The sequence below is a fragment of the Carcharodon carcharias genome, chromosome 11 (genome assembly GCF_017639515.1).
Source record: "Carcharodon carcharias isolate sCarCar2 chromosome 11, sCarCar2.pri, whole genome shotgun sequence".
NCBI lineage: Eukaryota > Metazoa > Chordata > Chondrichthyes > Lamniformes > Lamnidae > Carcharodon > Carcharodon carcharias.
Window position 1 is genome coordinate 23,181,854 of NC_054477.1, and position 22,235 is coordinate 23,204,088.

General features: G+C 42.2%; 1 protein-coding gene across 1 annotated transcript; it reads left to right on the top strand.

The window, feature by feature from the left end:
• The first annotated feature begins 48 nt into the window (after positions 1-48).
• Positions 49-21,820, top strand: gtpbp6 (GTP binding protein 6 (putative)). Its single transcript, XM_041199858.1, has 10 exons — positions 49-959; positions 5,694-5,831; positions 6,256-6,326; positions 7,949-8,079; positions 9,735-9,805; positions 12,493-12,651; positions 15,858-16,066; positions 18,239-18,387; positions 20,390-20,542; positions 20,779-21,820. Exons 1-10 carry the CDS (start codon positions 509-511, stop codon positions 20,900-20,902), a joined length of 1,656 nt encoding a protein of 551 aa, XP_041055792.1. The 5' UTR covers positions 49-508; the 3' UTR covers positions 20,903-21,820.
• Positions 21,821-22,235: the final 415 nt, after the last annotated feature.

Genomic DNA, 22,235 nt, shown 5'->3' on the forward strand with positions numbered 1-22,235 from the left:
TTTGAAATACCTTATCCGAGAATAGTTCTTTTTTTTGGGGGGGGGGTCAGTTAAAAAGGCGTGTTACAGTCTAATCGTTCCGTCGAGGGAATGGAGAAAAAGCGAATAGAGAATTTGTGGAGGGCCCTTATTTTTTAATGTTTGAGCAATTTAAGAGGCGTTCGTGTTTTGTTCTGGTAAAGAGTTCAATGCAGGGATCAGAGTTGGAGTTAAATTGTAACCGAGAGGGGATCGGATTTGAGTAGAAACTTCCATCTGGGAAGCTCACTGGGGATATTTTAAGAGGTCAAGACCCAGCCACATCTACTGGGGATTTGGGGTCTGTTTTAGTCCTCGCTGATACTTCTATTCTGTTGATGGAAGATGTGGCAGTAAACGGAGTGGGGAGATGTGCAGGAATGAGGATCAGCTGGAAAATGTCAACTGAATGTGTTTTTGAACCCTCCCAGCCCGCGGTCTTGAAATCATGAACGCAGCGACCTGACTTGTCACCTTGGTGTCCACAGCTATGGGATTGCTGAGGACTATCTCGAGAGTATTTTCACTGAACCCTCTGAAAAAGTTACAGCCTCGGAAAAGATGTTTATCTACAGTTGGTACACGGGTACCAAACTCGTGTTTCCACCCAACACTGCCTCTGAGAAGCAGCAACGTTTCTAATAATCTAGGGAAAAATCAATGTCCTGGTAATTTATCTTGCCATGACTTTCGCTGTTTTGCCACAAGTAAATGCCGCCCAAAAAGCCGAAAAAGTGCCAACAGCAGAAAGCCCTCAAGGAGTGGGAAGCAAAGCGGGGAGGACGATGAGGTGATGACAGAAGACGAACGTGAATTAGAAGATTCTGAATTTGAAGAACTATTTCAAGAACAAATACCTCCCCTTCCTGAAGGAGGTCACAGAGTATTTATTGTTCATCCAGATGTAAAGTGGGGAGGAAAGAAACAACACCTTACAACAGGTACATTTGTTATTAACTAATGCAAACTAGGTTTTAATATTTCGTATGGGAACTGTAACATAGTAGCTATATTAGTGAACTAGTATTCCAGATGTGGCAGCATCTGTGGAGAAAGAAACAGAGTTAATGTTTCTCTGAAGAAGAGTCATATGGACTCAAAACATTAACTCTGTTTCTCTCTCCACAGATGCTGCCAGACTTGCTGAGCTTTTCCAGCATTTTCTATTTTTATTTCCAATTTCCAGTATCTGCAATGTTTTGCTTTTATTTTAGTAATCCAGATGACTGGACTCGTGACATAGTGACATAGTGAAATGAGTTCAAATCTCACCGTAACAACTGTGGAATTTAAATCTTTTTAATTAAATAAATCTGAATAAATAAATCTGGACTGAACTGTCAGAGACAGTGCATTCCTGATCCTAACCATTTGCTGTGGAGGTTTCTCCTCATCGCCACTGCCAATTTTGCCAATCACCTATAAATCGGTGTCCTCTACTTCTTGATCCTTGCACCAACTTCTCTCTATCTGCTCTGTTCAGATGATCTTGAATGCCCCTACCAAATCTAAAACTCTTGATCAGGTCACCTCCTGCCCCCTCAGTCTTTGGTTTGTGAGGGAGAGGAGGCCCAGCCCATTCAATCTTTCTGAGCTTTGCAACCTGGTATCGTACTAGTAACTCAGTTTCCTGCACCCTCTCCAGTCTCTCTATAAATGTTTTTATGTTATGCAGAACAGAATTCCAAGTATTGTCTAGCCAAGTTTCTTTAAAAATTTAACATAAACTTCAATTCTAGAGATGAACCCTGTGCTTTGTTTTTTTTTATATGAACTTATTAAAATATAAACAAAAACAGAATTACGTGTGTGTGTGTGTGTGTGTGTGTGTGTGTGTGTGTGTGTGTGTGTGTGTGTGTGTGTGTGTGTGTGTGTGTGTGTGTGTGTGTGTGTGTGTGTGTGTGTGTGTGTGTGTGTGTGTGTGTGTGTGTAGAAGTGGAGGTGGGGGTGTAGTTGTAGGGACAAGCAAGCAGTGATAGAAGCAGATCATCAAAAGATGTCACAGACAACAGAACGAAAGAACACAGTAGTTGAAGTTGGTGATATATATCTAAACGAATGTGCTAATTAAGAATGGATGGTTGGGGAATTAAGGTATAGCTCTAGTGGGGGTGGGGGGAGCATAAAAGATTTAAAAATATTTAAAAATAATGGAAATAGGAGGGAAAAGAAAAATCTATATAATTTATTGGAAAAAACAAAAGGAAGGGGGAAGAAACAGAAAGGGGGTGGGGATGGAGGAGGGAGTTCAGGACCTAAAGTTGTTGAATTCAATATTCAGTCCGAAAGGCTGTAAAGTGCCTAGTCGGAAGATGAGGTGTTGTTCCTCCAGTTTGCGTTGGGCTTCACTGGAACAATGCAGCAAGCCAAGGACAGACATGTGGGCAAGAGAGCATGGTGGAGTGTTAAAATGGCAAGCGACAGGGAGGTTTGGGTCATTCTTGTGGACAGACCGCAGGTGTTCTGCAAAGCAGTCGCCCAGTTTACGTTTGGTCTCTCCAATGTAGAGGAGACCTCTTTGGGAGCAACGAATACAGTAGACTAAGTTAAGGGAAATGCAAGTGAAATGCTGCTTCACTTGAAAGGAGTGTTTGGGCCCTTGGATGGTGAGGAGAGAGGAAGTGAAGGGGCAGGTATTACATCTTTTGCGTGGGCATGGGGTGGTGCCAAAGGTGGGGGTTGAGGAGTAGGGGGTGCTGGAGGAGTGGACCAGGGTGTCCCAGAGGGAACGATCCCTACGGAATGCCGCCGGGCGGGGTGAAGGGAAGATGTGTTTGGTGGTGGCATCATGCTGGAGTTGGCAGAAATGGCGGAGGATGATCCTTTGAATGCGGAGGCTGGTGGGGTGATAAGTGAGGACAAGGGGGACCCTATCATGTTTCTGGGAGGGAGGAGAAGGCGTAAGGGCGGATGCGCGGGAGATGGGCCGCACACGGTTGAGGGCCCTGTCAACGACCGTGGGTGGAAAACCTTGGTTAAGGAAGAAGGAGGACATGTCAGAGGAACTGTTTTTGAAGGTAGCATCATCGGAACAGATGCGACGGAGGCGAAGGAACTGAGAGAATGGGATGGAGTCCTTACAGGAAGCGGGGTGTGAGGAGCTGTAGTCAAGGTAACTGTGGGAGTCGGTAGGCTTGTAATGGATATTGGTGGACAGTCTATCACCAGAGATTGAGACAGAGAGGTCAAGGAAGGGAAGGGAAGTGTCAGAGATGGACCACGTGAAAATGATGGAGGGGTGGAGATTGGAAGCAAAATTAATAAATTTTTTCAAGTCCCGACGAGAGCATGAAGCGGCACCGAAGTAATCATCGATGTACCGGAGAAAGAGTTGTGGAAGGGGGCCGGAGTAGTACTGGAACAAGGAATGTTCCACATACCCCATAAAGAGACAAGCATAGCTGGGGCCCATGCGGGTACCCATAGTCACACCTTTTATTTGGAGGAAGTGAGAGGAGTTGAGAAATTGTTCAGCGTGAGAACAAGTTCAGCCAGACGGAGGAGATTAGTGGTGGATGGGGATTGTTCGGGCCTCTGTTCGAGGAAGAAGCTAAGGGCCCTCAGACCATCCTGGTGGGGGATGGAGGTGTAGAGGGATTGGACGTCCATGGTGAAGAGGAAGCGGTTGGGGCCAGGGAACTGGAAATTGTTGATGTGACGTAAGGTGTCAGAGGAATCACGGATGTAGTTGGGAAGGGACTGGACAAGGGGAGAGAGAAGGGAGTCAAGATAACGAGAAATGAGTTCTGTGGGGCAGGAGCAAGCTGACATGATCAGTCTACTGGGACAGTTCTGTTTGTGGGTTGTGGATTAAACCGTGCTGCTCCTCTGAGTGATTTGTGTATTTGTACCTCCAAATCCAGCTGTTCTCCTACATATTTAGATACCTATTTCCAAAGAGTAGGTGGCCTCCTTAATCTTTCTACCAAAATGCACAATCTCACGCTAATCCATAGGATTGAAGGTTGCAATACATATGCAGTGGTTCATATTATAATTTATATTTATTTTATTTCTATATTTAAACTAGCTACTAAATTTTATTAGAAATAAGAACAAGAAAACTAAAAAAAGGGATATTCTTAATGAGCAGCAACTTTACCTGTAATTACAATTCCTAGTGGAATACAGTATGATTTGCATTTAATATTGGAGTTGTCTGATGTAGGGGAGAGTGGAAGGAACTGAAAAGTGGTAATTAAGAACGACTGCTTTTTCTCCAGAGCTGCAAAAGTAAAAAATGTTAGAGGCATTCAAGATTATGAAGGATTATAAGATAAATAGTGTTAGATTGTGCCCTCTCATTTCACTGTCATCCTTAAAAACAAAGAAAATTACAGAAGAATTTAAAGGGGAGGTGAGAAAATATTTCCTTGCACAGAAGATGGTGAAAATATGAAACTTCTTTTTAACCACAAACTATTGTTGGAGGTGAGTGCATAGTCCATAAATTATTTTAAAAGGAAATTAGATACTTTTTGGAAAACTAAGAAATATTAAAAGATGTACAAGAAGTGATTAGGAGAATGGATTTAATCCATGTGGCTCAAGCAGAGAAAAACACTGGCGCAGACATGATGGACCAATGGTCTCTATTTCCATTATTTTTAAATATTTTTAAATCTTTTATGCTCCCCCCAACCCCACTAGAGCTATACCTTAATTCCCCAACCATGCATTCTTAATTAGCACATTCGTTTAGATATATATCACCAACTTCAACACCTATGTGTTCTTTCGTTCTGTTGTCTGTGACATCTTTTGATGATCTGCTTCTATTACTGCTTGCTTGTCCCTACAACCACACCACCCCCCCTCTCCACTTCTCCCCCCGCCCCCCCCCCCACACACACACACACACACACACACACACACACACACACACACACACACACACACACACACACACACACACACACACACACACACCTTAAACCAGCTTATATTTCACCCCTTCCTTGGATTCACCTAGTTCTGTTGAAGGGTCATGAGGACTCGAAACGTCAACTCTTCTTCTCCGCCGATGCTGCCAGACCTGCTGAGTTTTTCCAGGTAATTCTGTTTTTGCAATGGTCTTTAGTGTTCAATGAATTAGTGCTTCAGTGCACCATACTACAGAAGTTGTGTCTGATCGTTGTTTCATTGAAGATATGCATCAATCAACACTATGACTCATCTCACAATCTCCTACTGAAATTCCTTTTTTCTTCAAAACTGTTGACTTTCTTGTCTGACACAATTTGCTATTCACTCCTACAATTTTTAATCATTTCAACCTTGTTAGTGCTCTGCAGCATAGATTGGCTTTTTGATATAAAATTAAAACAGAAAATTCTGGAAATACTGGCTGCATCTGCAGAGAGAGAAAAACAAAGGGTTAGTGTTTCAGGTCGGTGACACCTTATCGGAATGTTAACTGTTTCCCTCTCCACAGCCTTATCTGCTGAGCATTCCCAGCATTTTCTGTTTTCATATCAGATTTCCAGCATCTGCAGCATTTTGCTTTTGGGTTAGCATTTTGATTGGTTTCTCTTTTTTTTTAAAGCAAGGGGGATGATAAATCGGCAGGCTCTTCATTTGTCTTCAAGCTTCTTCAATCAGAGCTGTGGTACTCTGGGCCAGTTGTTATTGTGCACTGTTTGGTGTCTCAATTCTGTCCTTTCTTTCGCTACAAGGTGAACTTCAGATGGCTGAAGCAGTTGCTCTTGTGGACACTCTGCCCAACTGGCATGTTGTTGATAAGGTTATTCTTTCTACAAAAAGTCCAGACAGCAAATTCATTTTTGGCAAAGGCAATTTTCAGACTCTTACAGGTAAGTTGATTGACTTTCTTAATGATAAAACGTTGAACTAAAATCCACCGGATTCTAAATTACATATCTTGAAAGGTATTATTTAAAGTGACAATCTTGTAGTTTAAAGCAGTGTTTCTTAGTTGTCAAGAAATTGTTCTTTAAAGTCTTATTCCACCATATCAGAGTGCATGAAAAAAAATATTCCAGACAAATGTATTTTACATTTACATTTACACAGAGTACATGAGATACATTTGAACACTTTGGTCTGTTGGTATGGTTAAGCAAATTAGAAATGACGTACTGTTAGTGGATCAAACTATTTTAGCAATGCTTTGTTACAGTTGGGTGGGAAAAAAGTGACTTCTTTGACAGCCTTATTGCCTTCCAAAGCACTTGTCAGAAAATGTTGTAATGTCATTTCAATGCTACTGTTTTGCAGAAAAAATAAAAGGGCTTCCACAGGTTACTGCAGTGTTTATGAATGTTGAACGACTGTCTGCATTATCAGAGGTAAAGAAGTTTCACCCAACTAGAGTGTATGATATCAAAGTAATAACTGATCACAAGGTGTTGAATAATACGTAATAATTGATAGCAAGAAGTAGGTCAATAATTTCACCAAGTGGTTAAATTGTAAACTACAGAAGGGAAGTTCAGAAAGTTCATACAGTATCTAAGTGTGGCAGAGTTTAAAAATATGCTTGGGCCACTCCTTGGTTCCTGCTGTTTTATAATTTTCACCACAGTTTTGGGGCTATTATTATGCCAGGATGGGCTAAGTAAGGATGTCAAGAGTCAATCAGCTTCGTGTTTCAAGTGCACGGTGTCCACACTAAAATACTAATATATTGTTACTGCAAATCCATGAAAAAAAATTGTGATTTGTGGTAAGGACATGTTCTGGTGTGATACTGATTTATTAGACTGTCCTAGGTTTGACCTTTATTCTGTGCCGACTTAACTAATCACAACCCTGTAAAAAGTTGGGAGGCCATAGCTGGCCTTAAAAGCCAGATAGTGTTCCTGTTTCTGACCATTATCCAGCAACCCCAGGCCACTGAAAAGTGCAAGTTTGTGGCCATCAGGTGAGGACGTGATCAGGCTTGGTTTTGACGCATCCCAAGGTAAAATAGCCTCTCAAAGCTCCTACTGGCTGGGCTTAAACATTTGGACAAAGTACTGAAGGGCAGCTTAAGGAACAGAATAGCAGAATGACCTGATGCCTTCGGGAGAAAATTTGAGGAAAACTAAAAAGAAAAATATGTTTATTTAAAAGTAATAGTGTAAAAATAATTAAATTCTGGGCATAGATGCTACCATACAACATTCATTTCAATATCTTGGAGCAGGACAACAGTTCGAAATATATATTTTAGAAGCTTTGTACTGCTGCAATTATTTTGGGGCAAGCAGCAGCATTTTGATCAGTAAGTTTGCTTCTACTTGTGTTATGTTACTTCTCTTTGTGTAGTGGCTTAGATTTTGTGAAAATAAAAAATCAATTATAAAACCATTCAGAAAAAATTGAAGTGCTTGGATATTTTTTCGAACTGCTGGTTTTTGAGAATTTTAGACAATCTACAAAAGGCTTTCGTTTGCCAAGTGACATTCATGCCACACAAGTGCAGGAAATGACTATCTCCAACAAGAAAGAATCTAACCACCTCATAATATCCTACAACCTAGGAGAACAAGGGTACCAGATGCATGGGAACATCACCATTTGCAAGTTCCCCTTCAAGCCTCACACCATCCTAACTTGGGAGTAATATTGCTGTCCCTTCACTGTTGCTGGATTAAAGTACTGGAACTCCTTTCCTATCAGCACTGAGAGTCTACCCACACCAGATGGACTGCAGCAATTGAAGAAGGTTGACTCACAACTACCTTCTCAAGGACAATTGGGAATGGGCAACAAATGTTGGCCTTGCCAGCGATGCCCATACTCCATGAAAGAATTTAAAAAATGCTTACTTTCAGAAGTGTTTGTATGATTCGTTGTTCCAGTATTATAGAATCAGACAACACAGCTGGAGGCTGTTTGGCCCATCATGCCTGTTTGACATTTCGTTGTGTTGACTTTACTTTGTGTAAGAAGCGAACAAGTAAAGTATTTCCTTTGACTCTATTAGAAAGAATTGGAATCTGCCTGGGGAGTTAAAGTTTTTGACAGGTATTCCATCGTCCTTCATATCTTCCGTTGCAATGCTCGGACCAAAGAGGCCAAACTGCAGATAGCTCTGGCTGAGATCCCATACTTGAGGTAAGGATCTGATTTCCTACAATTCTCCTAAAACTTTTAACAGTATCATTTGACTGACCATATCATGGGAGTATTGGCTGGTACAGTTAGTTCAGTCAAATTGTCCTCTGTGCTTTGAGACATGAATATTTATTCAATTTGAAAGGAAGTTGATCAGTTCACTTTTAAGAATTAGAAGAAAATTGGATTGAGATAGCTTTAACCCAGTTCCCAGTTTGCATTCAAATTCACGGCACAATCGGTAAATAGGCATTAATATATGCGTCTCACTTCAATACCGTAAGGGTGTGTTTCCAGTTTGCCAAATAGGAAGAAGTTTGAGTATATTGTCAATAATGTGCTTTTCACTATATCGGAGAACAGGATGCAAGTTGAAAAGTTTTACTTTCTTCTAGCAGTCCTGCCTATTCATCCCAATAACAAATGCATTCAACAAATAAGCCTACAATGAATGTCCTTGTATAAAACTTCCAGCAATCATAAAAAGAGCTGATGAACATGGGGATTTCTTTTGCGATTAGATATCACAAAATCCTACCAAGCCCAGCTTACTGTAAAAGTACGCTACATAGCCAGCTACTGTCTCTCTCCACCCAGCCCCTGTATTCCACTCCCAAAACCTGAAGTCCTTGCAGGTAACAAGCCCTAATTCTTTAAGCTTCTCAGTTGCCTGACTATGCTTTGCTGAAGGAACCCCATGTGAGAGATTCCATGTCAAAGTACAGAAACATTAAGCTGCATCGCATTCCTGTTTTTTAAAAAAATGAGCATATTCTGCAACATAATGTTATGGGGGGGGTGGAATACACTGGGCAGAATTTTGCCCCTGGTGGGCATGGGGGCCCGACCGGCTTGGCGGTGGGTGGACAGCCAACCCCCACCCCCGAAACGGGGCCCACCACCATTTTGAGTGTGTGGGCTGCCCAACGGGAAGTGCTATGCGCTTCCTGTGCAGGGGGGGAGGGATTTCCCAACTGTCAAAGTGTGCTGTTTCACGCTTGTGTGCGAAAGTGCTCACTGCTCCCTGAGGCTAAGTGCTGTCTCAGGGAGATAACTGACAGTCCAAAAAACTTTAAAAATAGAAAAATTAAAAAATTATTAACATGTCCCCCTCATGTGACAACGTCACACGAGATGGGACATGTTAATAAATATCACATAAAATGTATTAAAGTTTTTAAAAACTGACATAAAACCTCATCCCGCCAGTGGATGAGGTTACATGTATTATCAGAAGTCCGCTGGGGTTCCTGGCCTGCCCACCATCCTTAAGGTTGGACGGGCAGGTCTTTAATTATCTTAATTACTCTGTCACTGGCCTCAATTGGCCATTGACAGGTCGGTGGGCGGACAGCTGATTTCGCTGTCCACCCGCCTTCCTAAAAAAATTAAAGGGACTGGGATGACGTTGGGGGTTCCTCCTGCATCATTTTCCCATTGGCGAGTGGGCCCCGTCCCCCAAATTGCCGACAGGAAAAGTCAGGCCACTGACTTTTTATCCTTTTTAGATAATTATTTTTATTTTTACAGATGTCCTACTCTGAACATGTTTTGCAATAGTGTGTTCCAAACAAGATTTGCAGTAACATAGCTGCTTCAGACAGGAGCATTATCATGTTAGTTAGTTTGAACATTGTTTTGCCCTTATTTGGCAGGTCCCAGCTGAAAAATGAAGTGGCTAACTTAGACCAACAAGGTGGTGGTTCCAGGTACATTATGGGATCAGGTAATAATCCTACTGTGTCATAGATTTGTTATACTGGATTATTGACCAAAAGTATCGGTGCAATCCATTGCACCCTTGTGACTCTGGATTGTCGGTTTGCAGTATGAATTTGATGTTTCTGCTTTACATAATATTTTAATTATTAACCAACACTGATCAGTCAGTAGAAGGAAGATGGTCAACTCGGTCTATATTGTCTTTGATGACACAAACACTCCTCCTGTGGGATAGCTCTGCACCCTACATAAAGGAGCCATAAAAACAAAAATTGTTTCATAATTTCAGGACTTTGGAGTGAAGGGGTTAAAGGGTTGATTGACTCTGACAATCCCTAATTCTAGTGTTCTGATGAAAGGTCATCTGAACCTGAAAAGTTAACACTGTTTCTGTCCACAGATGTTGCCTGACCTGCTGAGTATTCCCAGCATTTCTGTTTTCGTCCCTAATTCTAATATTCGAGGATGTTTGTATTTCCCATCACACCATCTAGTTTGACAGAGCATCTTTTACCATTCTCTTGAATCTCTTCCTTACCCCTTTGCCTTACTTTATCACTTCCCCTGTTCAAAGGTCTCAATAAGACTTGTCCAATCACATCTTGTTACTAGTGTTTGGTTCATTTTCAATGTTACAAAGTGCCTTGGAGTAGTGTGCTGTGCTAAAGTTGCATTTTTCTGCTGATGGAAGTTCCTTTTCTATCAATTCATTCAAACTCTGCAGCCTACATTGTCACCTGCACAAAGTCCCACAGTCCCAACTCTCCTTCCATGCCTACAATTAATTATGTAAGTGGGCTTTAGGATTTTTCTACATCTACAAGTTACAAGTCGGAATTTTGATGGAATCCTGTCACTTAACTCCTGGTCAGGGGCAGCTCCAACAACACTCAAGAAGTTCAATATCATACAGGGCAAAGCAGTCCACTTGATTGGCACCCCATCCACCATACAACATTCACGCCCTCCACACAGCGATAACAGTGTGTCCTGTCTTCGAAATGCGCTGCAGCAACGCATCACGGGATCTTTGTGAGCACCTTCCAAACTTGCAGCCTCTACCACCTAAAATGACCAAGGGCAGCAGACACATGGAACATCACCACCTGCAAGTTTCCTCCAAGTCACACATCATTCTAACTTGCAACTATATCTCTCTTCCTTCACTGTCGCTGGAATCCCAATACATCAGTGCATAAGACAATGCTGAATCATTTGCAACCATCTTCAGCCAGAAGTGCCCAGTGGATGATCCTTCTCAGCCTCCTCCTAAGGTCCACAGCATCACAGATGCCAGTCTTCAGCCAATTCAATTTACCCATGTTAAATCAAGGAACAGCTGAAGGCACCGGATACTGCAAAGGCTATGGGCCCTGACAACATTCTGGCAATAGTACAGGAGACCTATGCTCCAGAACTAGCCGTGCCTCTAGCCAAATTTTCCAGCACAGCTACAACACTGGCATCTACCTGGCAATGTGGAAAATTGGTCCGGTATGTCCTGTCCACAAAAAGCAGGACAAGTCCAACCCATTCAATTACTACCCCATCAGTCTACTCTCAACTATCAGTAAAGTGATGGAAGGTGTCATCAAGTAGCACCAACATAGCAATAACCTGCTCACTGATGCCCAGTTCGTGTTCTGTCAGGGCCACTTGGACCTCATTACAGCCCTGGTCCAAACATGGACCAAAGAGCTGAACTCCCAAGGTGAGGTGAGAGTGACTGCCCTTGATATCAAGGCTGCATTTGACAGACTGTGGCATCAAGAAGCACTAGCAACATTAGAGTCAATAGAAATCGGGGGGAACACTTTGTTGGAGGTCAATCATCTCAGCCCCAGAACATCACTGCAGGAGATCCTCAGGGTAGTGTCCTAAGATCAATCATTTTCAGCTGCTTCATCAATGACCTTCCATAATGAAGTCAGAAGTGGGGAGGTTCGCTGATGATTGCACAATATTCATCACCATTCGCGACTCCTCAGATGCTGAAGCAGCCTGTGTCCATATGCAGCAAGACCCCAAGAAGCTCAACACCATCCAGGACCAAGCAGCCCGCTTGATTGTCATCCGCCCCCTTCAACATCATCTCCCTCTTCCACTGATGCACAGTGGAAGTAGTGTATACCATCTACAAGATGCACTGCAGCGACTCACCAAGGCTCCTTCGATAGCACCTTCCAAACTGTGACCTCTGCCACCTAGGACAAGGGCAGCAGATGCCTGGGATCGCCACCACCTGCAAGTTCCCCTCCAAGCCACATACCATCCTGACTTGGAAATATATCGCTGTTCCTTCACTGTCACTGGGTCAAAATCATGGAACTCCCTTCCTAACAGCACTGTGGATGTACCTACACCACATGGAACTGCAGCAGCTCAAGAGGGCGTCTTACCACCACTTTCTCAAAGGCAATTAGGGATGGGCAAAATATGCTGGTCTAGCCAGCGACACCTACATCCCATGAACGAATAAATAAATAAGTTCAGAAAATGGATAGGTTGTCAAAAATATTCTTACAATTAAACATTGTTTTCAATTTAGTACATTTATCGACTTTTTTTTGGAGCAGAAAATAAAGTTTCAAAATTGCTTCTGGCAGATTTTGTTTTGGAATACAAAAACAGTACGCTAGATGACAAGCTAATGAGGGCTTCACTTGTTTTAATCCACTCTCAATTTTCCAGGTGAGACCTTCATGGAGGTTCAGCAACGCCTCCTCAAGGAGAGGGAACTGAAGATTAGAGCGGTGTTGGAAAAGCTAAAGAAGAAGCGACAGTTGCTGAGGACCCAGCGTAAACGCAAAGAGTTCCCGGTTATTTCTGTCATGGGCTACACAAACTGCGGTGAGTTTCGATTCTGCGTATTTCAAGAAACAGCTGTAATTGCTGCTGTAATAGCTGAAAGGCTATTTAATGTTCATGAGGAGAGCTAAAAATAATCAACACAAAATCAAAGCAATATAGCTTCCTTTGTCCCTGAATGTTCTTAAAAAAACTAAATATAAAGTGGGGAAGCATTATTCATGTTCAGTCAGATTAATGAATGGAGATAACTACATGCTTCTCCTTTGGTCTTATCTCAAATCTGAAAATAATGATTTTCCTCTTCACTAACAGTCCCTATAGCACATTTTAAGAATGCCGTGCCTATGCAAAGGCGATTTGGTTCTACTGGAGCACCCATGTTGGATTAAACACTTCTGTGAAACACAGTGGTGCATTTTTTTTTTGTTATAGATGCTTTTTAACAGTGTTTCTGTAAACACAATGGGATAATTAATGGGACCTTTTTAGCATAGAGGTAAAGGTAAGTGCCGGGATATCACTCTTTTCAGGGGGAGGTACAGCAAGCAATTGGGAAAGCAAAGGGCATTTTGGCCTTGCAAGGCGATTGGAGTACAAGAATAAAGAAATCTTGCTAGAATTGTACAGGGCTTTGGTGAGACCATACCTGGAATAATGGGCAGAACTTTATAGGCCCTGACCCCTGCCAGCAGGTTTGTAGGTTGGGTTGGGTAGGTTGGGGTGGGGGAAGGGGGTCTAAATTCCCAGTCAGCCTTCTGGATGCCCTCCCGCTCACACCCCTGACCTGCCTGCAATTTTATGGGGGGTTTGCGAGGCCGCTCGCCCTCATCCCAATTGAGGCCCTCGGGTGGGGGATTTGGTGGGGGGGTGTGTGGCTGGGTGTGTGCTTCCCTTGAGGGCCCCCATTCCACATCGGGCACCCCACAATGTCTCCCACCCCCTCACACAGGTGCTTCTTTGTGCCCCACTGCCCCCCCCCCCACCCTTACCCCCAAGCTCTCCATCAAGACCCCCAGACCCCTTTCCCCCTGGGCTTCATCCCTCGTCCCTGTTGTGAGCCCTCCAGACTCACCTGGTCCTGGACTCTGGGACCTAGAATCTGAGGACTGTTTGTAATCCCAGTCCTGGCTACTGTTGCCACTGGCACTGCAGATTGGCCAGTAGTTCTCTGAGGTGGGACGTCTGCCTACTTTTGGCTAAGTAAGGAGCGTTAAATGGCTGTGGGGCTGTTGTGATGGATGTGTTCCCTGTCAACTCTTCAGGTGGCATGATGGGGAAACCCCACCCCGGCCAATCTGAAAAATCCTGCCCGCTGTCTGCAATTCTGGTCAACATTAAAGAGGTTATAGTTGGACACTTAGAAAAACTCAAGGTTAGCTGGAAGACGCAGCATGGTTTTGTGAAAGGGAAATCATGTTTAACCAATTTATTAGAGTTCTTTGAAGGAGTAACATGTGCTGTGGATAAAGGGATTTCCCGAAGGCATTTGATAAGATGCCACTGCAAAGGTTATTGCAGAAAATAAAAGTCATGGTGTAGGGGGTATTAGCCTGGATGGAGGATTGGCTGGCTGGAAGAAAACAGTATATGTAAATGAATCTTTGTCTAATTGGCATGATGTGACTAGTGGAGACCTGCAGGGGTCTGGTGCTGGGGCCTCAGCCTTTTACAATTTACATCAATGACTTAGATGAGAGGAGTGAAAGCATGGTAGCTAAATTTGCAGACAACACAAAGCTAGGTAGGAAAGTATGTTGTGAAGAAGCCAACAGGAATTTGCGGATGGAGAGATAAGTTGAGTGGGCAAAAATTTGGCAGATGGAGTATAATGCAGAGAAATGTTAAGTTGTTCTTGGCAGGAAGAATAAAAAAGCAGAGTATTACTTTTATGGAGAATGACTGCAGAAGTCAGAGGTGCAGAGAGATTTAGGTGTTCTTGTGCATGAGTCACAAAAAGTTTAATGTGCAGGTAGAGCATATAACCAAGAAGGCTAATGAAATACTATCCTTTATTTCAAGAGAAAGTGAACATACAAGTAAGGATGTAATGCTTCAATTATGCAGGGCATTAGTGAAAATGCATCTCAAATACTGTGTGCAGTTTTGATTTCCTTATTCAAGGAAGGATGCAAATGCGTTGGATGTGGTTCAGAGGAGGTTTACTTGATTGATACCTGGAATGAGCTGGTTGCCTTGTCAGGATAGGTTGGAAAGGCTGGGCTTGATTCCACTGGAGTTTAGAAGAATGAGGGGGTGACTTGATTGAAGTGCATAAGATCCTGAATGGCCTTGACAAGATGGGCATGGAAAGGATGTTTCCTCTTGTGGGTGAGTCCAGAACTAGGGGGCACTGTTTTAAATTGATGGGTTGCCCTTATAGGACAGAGATTAGGAGAAATATTTTCTCTCATAGGGTTATGCGACTTTGAAACTCTTTGCCTCAGAAGGCAGTGGAAGTGGGGTCACAGAATATTTTTAAGGCGGAGATTGATAGATTCTTGTTAAGCAGCAGAATCGAAGGTTATCGGGGTAGATGAGAACGTAGAACTCGACGCAAAAAGATCAACCATGATCTTATTGAATGGCAAAGCAGGCTCGAGGGGCTGAATGGCCTCCTTCTGCTTCTATTTCATATGTTCATATGGTCTCCATATTTAAGGAACGATGTACTTGCATTGGAGGCTGTACAGCGAAGATTCACTTTTGGCCCCTGAGATGAGAGGGTTGCCCTGTCATGAGAGGCTGAGTAATTGGGTCTATATTCTCTGGAGCTTGGCAGAATGAGAATTGAGCTTAGTGAAACATTCAAAATTATGATGGGGCTTGATACGGCAGAGACTAAGATATTGTTTTCTTTGACTGGGGAATCTAGAACAAGGAATTAGAGTTTCAGTTAGGGGGCAGATCGTTTAGGACTGAGTTGAGGAGAAATTTCTTCACTCAAAAGCTTGTGAATCTTTGGAATTTTCTACCCAGGAAGGTTATGGATGTGCCACCATTGAATATATTTAAGGCTGAGATAGACATAGTTTTGGTGTCTCAGGGAATCAAGGGATCTTGGAAGTGGCGGGAAAGTGGAGTCGAAACCCAAGATCGTATTGAATGGCGGAGCAAGCTCAATGGGCCATATGGTCTACTCCTGCTCCTATTTCTTATATTCTTAAGCAAATCTGTCTTCCTGGCACAGTATAATGGAACACCTGGTTTCTGTTTCACACCTGGTGCATTTTGTATCTTCCATTCAGGCAAAACAACTCTGATTAAAACTCTGACTGGAGACTCAGGCCTTCACCCAAGAGATCAGTTGTTTGCTACCCTTGATGTTACCACCCATGCTGGTTTGATGCCAAGTCATATGATGGTCCTTTACATTGATACAATTGGATTTCTTTCTCAGCTCCCTCACAACTTAATCGAATCCTTCTCAGCAACTCTAGAGGATGTGGTATATTCAGTAAGTTTCAGTTTGTGTCACGTTTTTTCTGCTTGCATCAGCTTTTTTTTAAAAAATAAAGCCACAGAGCTCGTAACTGTTTCCCACATCCTGTGTTTTAGCTCAGCTGATTAACTTAGCTAGGAACTGAAACAAATAAACCAGTAAAGTCCCAGGGCTAAGCTAAGTAGGTTGGGCTATGTAGAGTGTTATATTGGAAAATCAGCTGGGGTTCAAGCACCAGATTGAAGTGGAGCTCAAATGAGAGCAGGATCATGGTTGGCTGTGATGGCTTTGCACGTCCATACCCACCTCACAAGGCATTTCCCCACTGAAGATCCCAGTTAGCAACCTGCTCACCATGAAGTGTAGTTCAGCATGGCTCACTCTCCAGAGAACCACTGGGTCCAAACACAGCTTATTTCCTTACAATGCAAGCTCGGCAAGGGGGTTCATTTTAACCTAACTCACCAAGCTGGAATCCACTGGGGAATAAAATTGGGCAGGGTATAAAAATCAGAGTTGCACCGAATCCAGTTAGTTTCCTGGCGGTTGGGTTAAGTTAAAATCATCCGCAAGGAGTTTGTTTTGAAGCCTGGTACTCTATCAGAAATCACACTGATTCTGCCATTGTGCAACATATTACAGTTTCAATTGATCTGAAAGTAATGTCCAGTGACAAATGGGAATTAACATAATACAGTAACAATTTGGTCTCTGCACGTAGCAAGAAAGCTTAATTACTAATCTTCACCAGATACAAAATCTGTTCACAGCTTTGCATCCAGTCCACAATTTTTGCAGAAGACCTATATTTTTCCACCACTGAAGTTCAACTATGTTGTAAAATGGTGGGCTAGAATTCCAGCACAAATACCTTGTCCACCATGCCTGTCTGATATGGTATGGTTTTCAAAACACATTATTTGAATGATCAGCAACTGTGTACCTCTTTGTTTTTATTGGCAGGGCAAGGGGAAGGAAGGCAATTAGTATTTCTGAACTCCCTTATTCCCTGCCCTTTTTCAGCAAGTTTTATATGGAAATGAAAGAAAAGTGCATTTGAGGCTGTGCTAAGTTGTTCTCACCAAGATTGGCCCTCTTGCCAAGGATTGAATTCCCTTGTTGGTTTTGGACAAAACTGCAGCAAAAGGCAGAAGGAAGTTTATTAGTAAGAACCCTCTTGTTGTCCATACTGATTATATTTGGTAACATGTATTTATGCTGTGATAATTATAAATAATAAATATTTACATTCAAATAGAGCCTTTTGCAACCTTAGGATGTCCCCAAAGTGCTTTAAAGCCAATGAAGTATTTTTTTCTTTTGAAGCATTGTCATTGTTTTAGTGTAGAAAATGTTGCTGTCAATCACAGAGAGTAATATGGTAATTTTCTTTTTTAGTGATGTTGATTGAGAGGTAAATGTTGTCTAGGACATCATAGGTAACTCCCCTGCTCTTCTTCGAGATAGTGCCATGGGATCTTTTACGTTCACACAGTGGGGCAGAAGGGGTCTCTGTTTATTGTCTCATCCGAAAAACTCTAAACTAAGACCCTGTATGCACTCCCAGATGGATGTAAAAACATGTATTCATTTGAAAACTGCTTGAGATAAATGTTTGCATTACATTAGGTGATCTTCATTGTAATTTGGATGAAATGCATTTTACAATGACTGTTATATCGTAGCATTGTAATAAATACTCTTCTGCTGGCTTGGCGGGATAATGTTTAAGATGGCCTGATGTGTTAATTCACTTTTGATACTTGAAGATGTAAAGGATGCTCATATTGTGTTTGGTTATTGTTACAATAGTGTGACCAATTTTACTTTAGGAGAGATGTCCAGGCCATGGAAAAAGTACAGAAGGGATTCACATAGATGATATCAGAGATGTGAGGTGAGATTAGGGAACTTGGGACTGTTCATTAGAAGAAAGAAGGTTAAGAGGTATAACAGATATATTCAGAATTATGATAGAATTCACATAAGATAAATAAGGAAAAGCTATTTCCATTGATCAGTGGATCTGTAACTAGAGGGCCTGCTATGTTGAAATATTTTGTGATTCTAGATGGTGGCAATAAGCTAGAGGGTATTTGTTATAGGTAAACACAGCACCAACTTAGTTCATATAAACATATTATTAGTATCTGCATCATTTTCTGCCCCCTTTCTATCTGTATCCAGGATGTAATAGTTCATGTCAGAGACATCAGTCACCCTGAAACCAACAATCAGAAAGTGAACGTACTGAATGTTCTCAGGAACCTCCAGCTGTCAAACCAACTCTTGGATTCCATTATTGAAGTGCACAATAAAATTGATCTCGTAGAGGGGTAGGAACATTATAATTTTCACGTTCTAAACAGTCGATATAATGCCTATAACATAGATATTTCTTGTCTCTGTTTTTAGTAAAAATCCCTATATAAAAGTCTACATGGATTTTAATCCTATGTTGTAATGTCAAATGATGCATTTGTATGTGAAAAAATCGTATATAGAGAGTGTGCGTGCGTCAGTCCGTCAATAGTTAATGGTACCCTGTAGCTATACCAGTGGCCACTGGGTACCATACAGAGCAGGACAACCCCTGGTCTATCCGAAATTAGGTCATCGCAGCAAAGGCAAAATTGCCTCAGCATCCCTGCTCTAATGAAAGGGAAATTTAGCCAGAGTACCTGATCTTAATTTCTCTAATAGCCTTTGCAGGGAACAAACTGGAAATACATGACAGGTGAAGACACAATTGAGCTTGATAGTGATAACTCATGTAGTCAAGTAGACTACCATCTAAGCTTTAGGGGGAATAGCTACTTGGGTGAAGGATCATTGGTCCCACATAAGGAATTGTTCCCCACTATCTGAGAATAGGTCTGGGGGAAATTTAAGGAAAACATGGAAGACAGAAACAAAATACTGCTTTGATGATTGTTCTTGACAAATTTAACAGGTCACTAAGCTATGAATATCTGAAAAGACCAGGTAATCTAACTTATTCTATTGCTAGGTATGATAGTTTATTTGTACTGGGATAGCTATCTGGAGTCCGCAATTAAAGTCTCACCATGGGAAGTTGTGAAATTGAATTTAATAAATCTGGTCATTTGTGATCCAACAGCAGAAAAATAACCATGAGGTCTGCTGGTTTGTTGTTGGGGAGCTGCCACTCCTACGTTGGTCAAGCAGATGTGTATCACTGCAGTCGACATTACATGGTTAACTCTTAATGCTCTCAAGGGAATAAAGGGTGTCATTATTCCAAGAATTTTTTTTTTTTAAATACTTGGCATGCTGGCTATAAACAAATGTCCATTAGCTTGAAGCAGTGAGAAATAAAAATCAGTTAAAAACTAGAAATGAAAACGTTTGCAAGGTTTTCTCCCATTAAGTAACCTAAATATTTCTTCTCTACCTTTCTTCCCTTCTTCATTTCATGAGTTCAAGAATCTGACTTCCAATGATCCTACAAAAAGTAGGTTATTTATTCATTGGAGCAATCACAAGATAGATTAGGATAAAGTAGGTTTTTTTCCCTCTTATTCAATATCATCCTTCCAGAATAACAAGTTTGTCATCTTCTCATCACTGTCTTTATGCATTTCTTTAATAAGTTTGAAGTTATTCTGTTTTTTTAATTCTTTCATGGGATGTGGGTGTTGCTGGCTAGGCCAGCATTTATTGCCCATCCCTAATTCTCCTTGAGAAGGTGGTGCTGAGCCACCTTCTCTAATCGTCGCAGTCCATGTGGTGTAGGTACACCCACAGTGCTGTTAAGAAGGGAGTTCCAGGATTTTGACCTAGTGACAATGAATGACTGAGGATTATATAGTTCCAAGTCAGTATGGTATGTGGCTTGGTGGGGAACTTGCAGGTGGTGGTGTTCCCATGCATCTGCTGCCCTTGTCCTTTTAGGTGGTAGAGGTCATGGGTTTGGAAGGTACTGTCAAAGAAGCCTTGATAAGTTGCTGCAGTGCATCTTGTAGATGGTACACACTGCTCCCACTGTGCATTGATGGTAGAGGGAGAGAATATTGAAGGTGGTGAATGTGGTGCCAATCAAGCACACTGCTTTGGCCTGGATGGTGTCAAGTTTCTCAAGTGATGTGCTCTCATCCAAGCAAGTAGAGAGTGTTCCATCACACTCCTGGTTTGTGCCTTGTAGATGGCGGCCGAGCTTTGGGGAGTTAGGGAGTAGAGTTACTCGCCACAGGATTCCAAGCTCTTGCAGCCACAGTATTTGTCTGGCTGGTCCAATTCAGTTTCTGGCCATCCTTCCCATCAACCTATTCCAGACTCTGTGTAAAGATACGGTTTTTTTTTTCCCCTTTAATAAAGATATGAACCGACAGATCCAAACACTGTCGCAGTTTCAGCGCTTCATGGACTCGGCATGGACGAATTGACAAAGAAAATCGAGGAGGCAGTTTTGCGAGCAACAGGAAAACTGATTCTCACTATTCAAGTAAATTTGGCTGGGCCTCAGCTGAGGTAAGAAGGAAACCTCAGTGCAAGCAGAACTTGCACCAGCGTGTGGCTTTAAAACAAATCTAATTATTTTTGAAGTGGAATTGAATTTCCAAGACAATTTTTAAACAGTTAAGAATTGAACAAGTGAGGGCTGTTCATTCAGGAGCATGTGGAGCAATGGTTTCTGAGGGGTTAATGCATGGAAAGGCAAATTTAAAGATGCTGACATATAACACTGTTTCTTTTTATCATTGCAGCTGGTTGTATAAGGAAGCCACTGTGCAGGGAGTAGATGTTTTGCCAGAAGATGGTTTAGCCAATGTGAGGGTGATCATCAGCAGCTCCTCTTACGGGAAATATAGGAAGCTGTTCCAACCTTGAAGGAGAAAGGATGACTTTCCAATGTTGAAGATTTTATCTTTTTTTTTCCCCAAGGAAAAAATTTATACATGAATAGCAACTATTTTCCTCTCCGAGAAGCAGCGCCAAAATGGTTCACTGGTAATGAGTTGCTTTGAAATGCAGCAATCATTGTTTTATAGGCAAGTGTGGGCAGTTTGCGCACAAGCAATGGCCCACTAACAGCAATGAGATGAACAACCAGCCAGTTCTTTTGGTTGTTTCCCTTTCAGGAAGACCTTTAACCAGGATGCTGGAAGAATTCCCAACTTTTTCAGTTGAATCTTTAATCCACGCACAGGCAGACAGAAACTCAGTTTGTCTCAGCCCGAGGGCGAAGTTCTTTATATAAAGAATAAGAATGCAGTGAGACTAGAGTCAGTAAAGAAAGCATGATGATGTTCCACAATAAGTGCTGGGTGGGATCTTCCAGCCCCACCAAAAGTCAGTGGACTTTTGGCTGGGCCACCAAATCTCTCACGGCAGGTCCCGCCCCAACGGGGCCGGAAAATTCCAGCCACTGAAACCAAAATGTGTTTAAAGTTTAAATGAAGTTTAAAAAGTTTACTATTAGAATGATTCTCTTATGACAATGGGAATGTTGCAATCGGCTGGGTTGACCTGCCCCTGATCACCACCCAGTGATACCTGCTGAAAAATGGCATGTACGCAAGTAACGTGAGTAACATGGTACCGGCCTCTGCTGTGATGTTCTTACAGTCGATTAACAATAGGCTATACTGATATGTGAAGAACCATGGTATGACTGGAGCTGCTGGTGATCATACAAACACAAGATTAAAAATAAGAACTTCATTTATTGCCTTGAGTGAAAGTTGGAGAGGGAGGATCGTGACTGTACAGCTAATAAATAAAGTTCCACACATTCTCCCATGCAAATCAGCAAGGACAGCAGATGTGTCCATGAGTTTTATTTTTTAAAAAGTCTTGTGCATTAATGCATTATGTAACAATCACAAAGATACTTCTTTCAACTTGTGCACATTACTACAGATCAAGTAGTAGAAATAATGACTGGTCGTTGAATACTGCAATTATTCTTAACCTTTCTGTTAAATGAGTACATCCTTTGCTGGGTTTTACCTGCAGCAGGGGAGGTGTCAAGTAGCCCACACATCTGTGGGACAATTGAGGCCTTTGGCTGATTAGTAGCCACTTAAATGCCACCTCTCACAGCCGCTAGGATTTTACCCAAGCAGGTGGATGCCAGAGCCAAGTGTCCTGTCGGTCTTACTGGTGGGCTGGGAGGTAGGGGGCTGCCTCCTGTTCAAGTACCCTGTGTCTCTCCTGCCGC

Bases quoted from the DNA above. Each gene is read 5' to 3' on its own strand.
- gtpbp6 (XM_041199858.1), top strand. From the start codon at position 509: ATGGGATTGCTGAGGACTATCTCGAGAGTATTTTCACTGAACCCTCTG. The intron at 6,327-7,948 runs GTAAAGAAGTTT...TGACTCTATTAG, and splicing joins GACTGTCTGCATTATCAGAG to AAAGAATTGGAATCTGCCTG. The intron at 9,806-12,492 runs GTAATAATCCTA...TCAATTTTCCAG, and splicing joins CAGGTACATTATGGGATCAG to GTGAGACCTTCATGGAGGTT.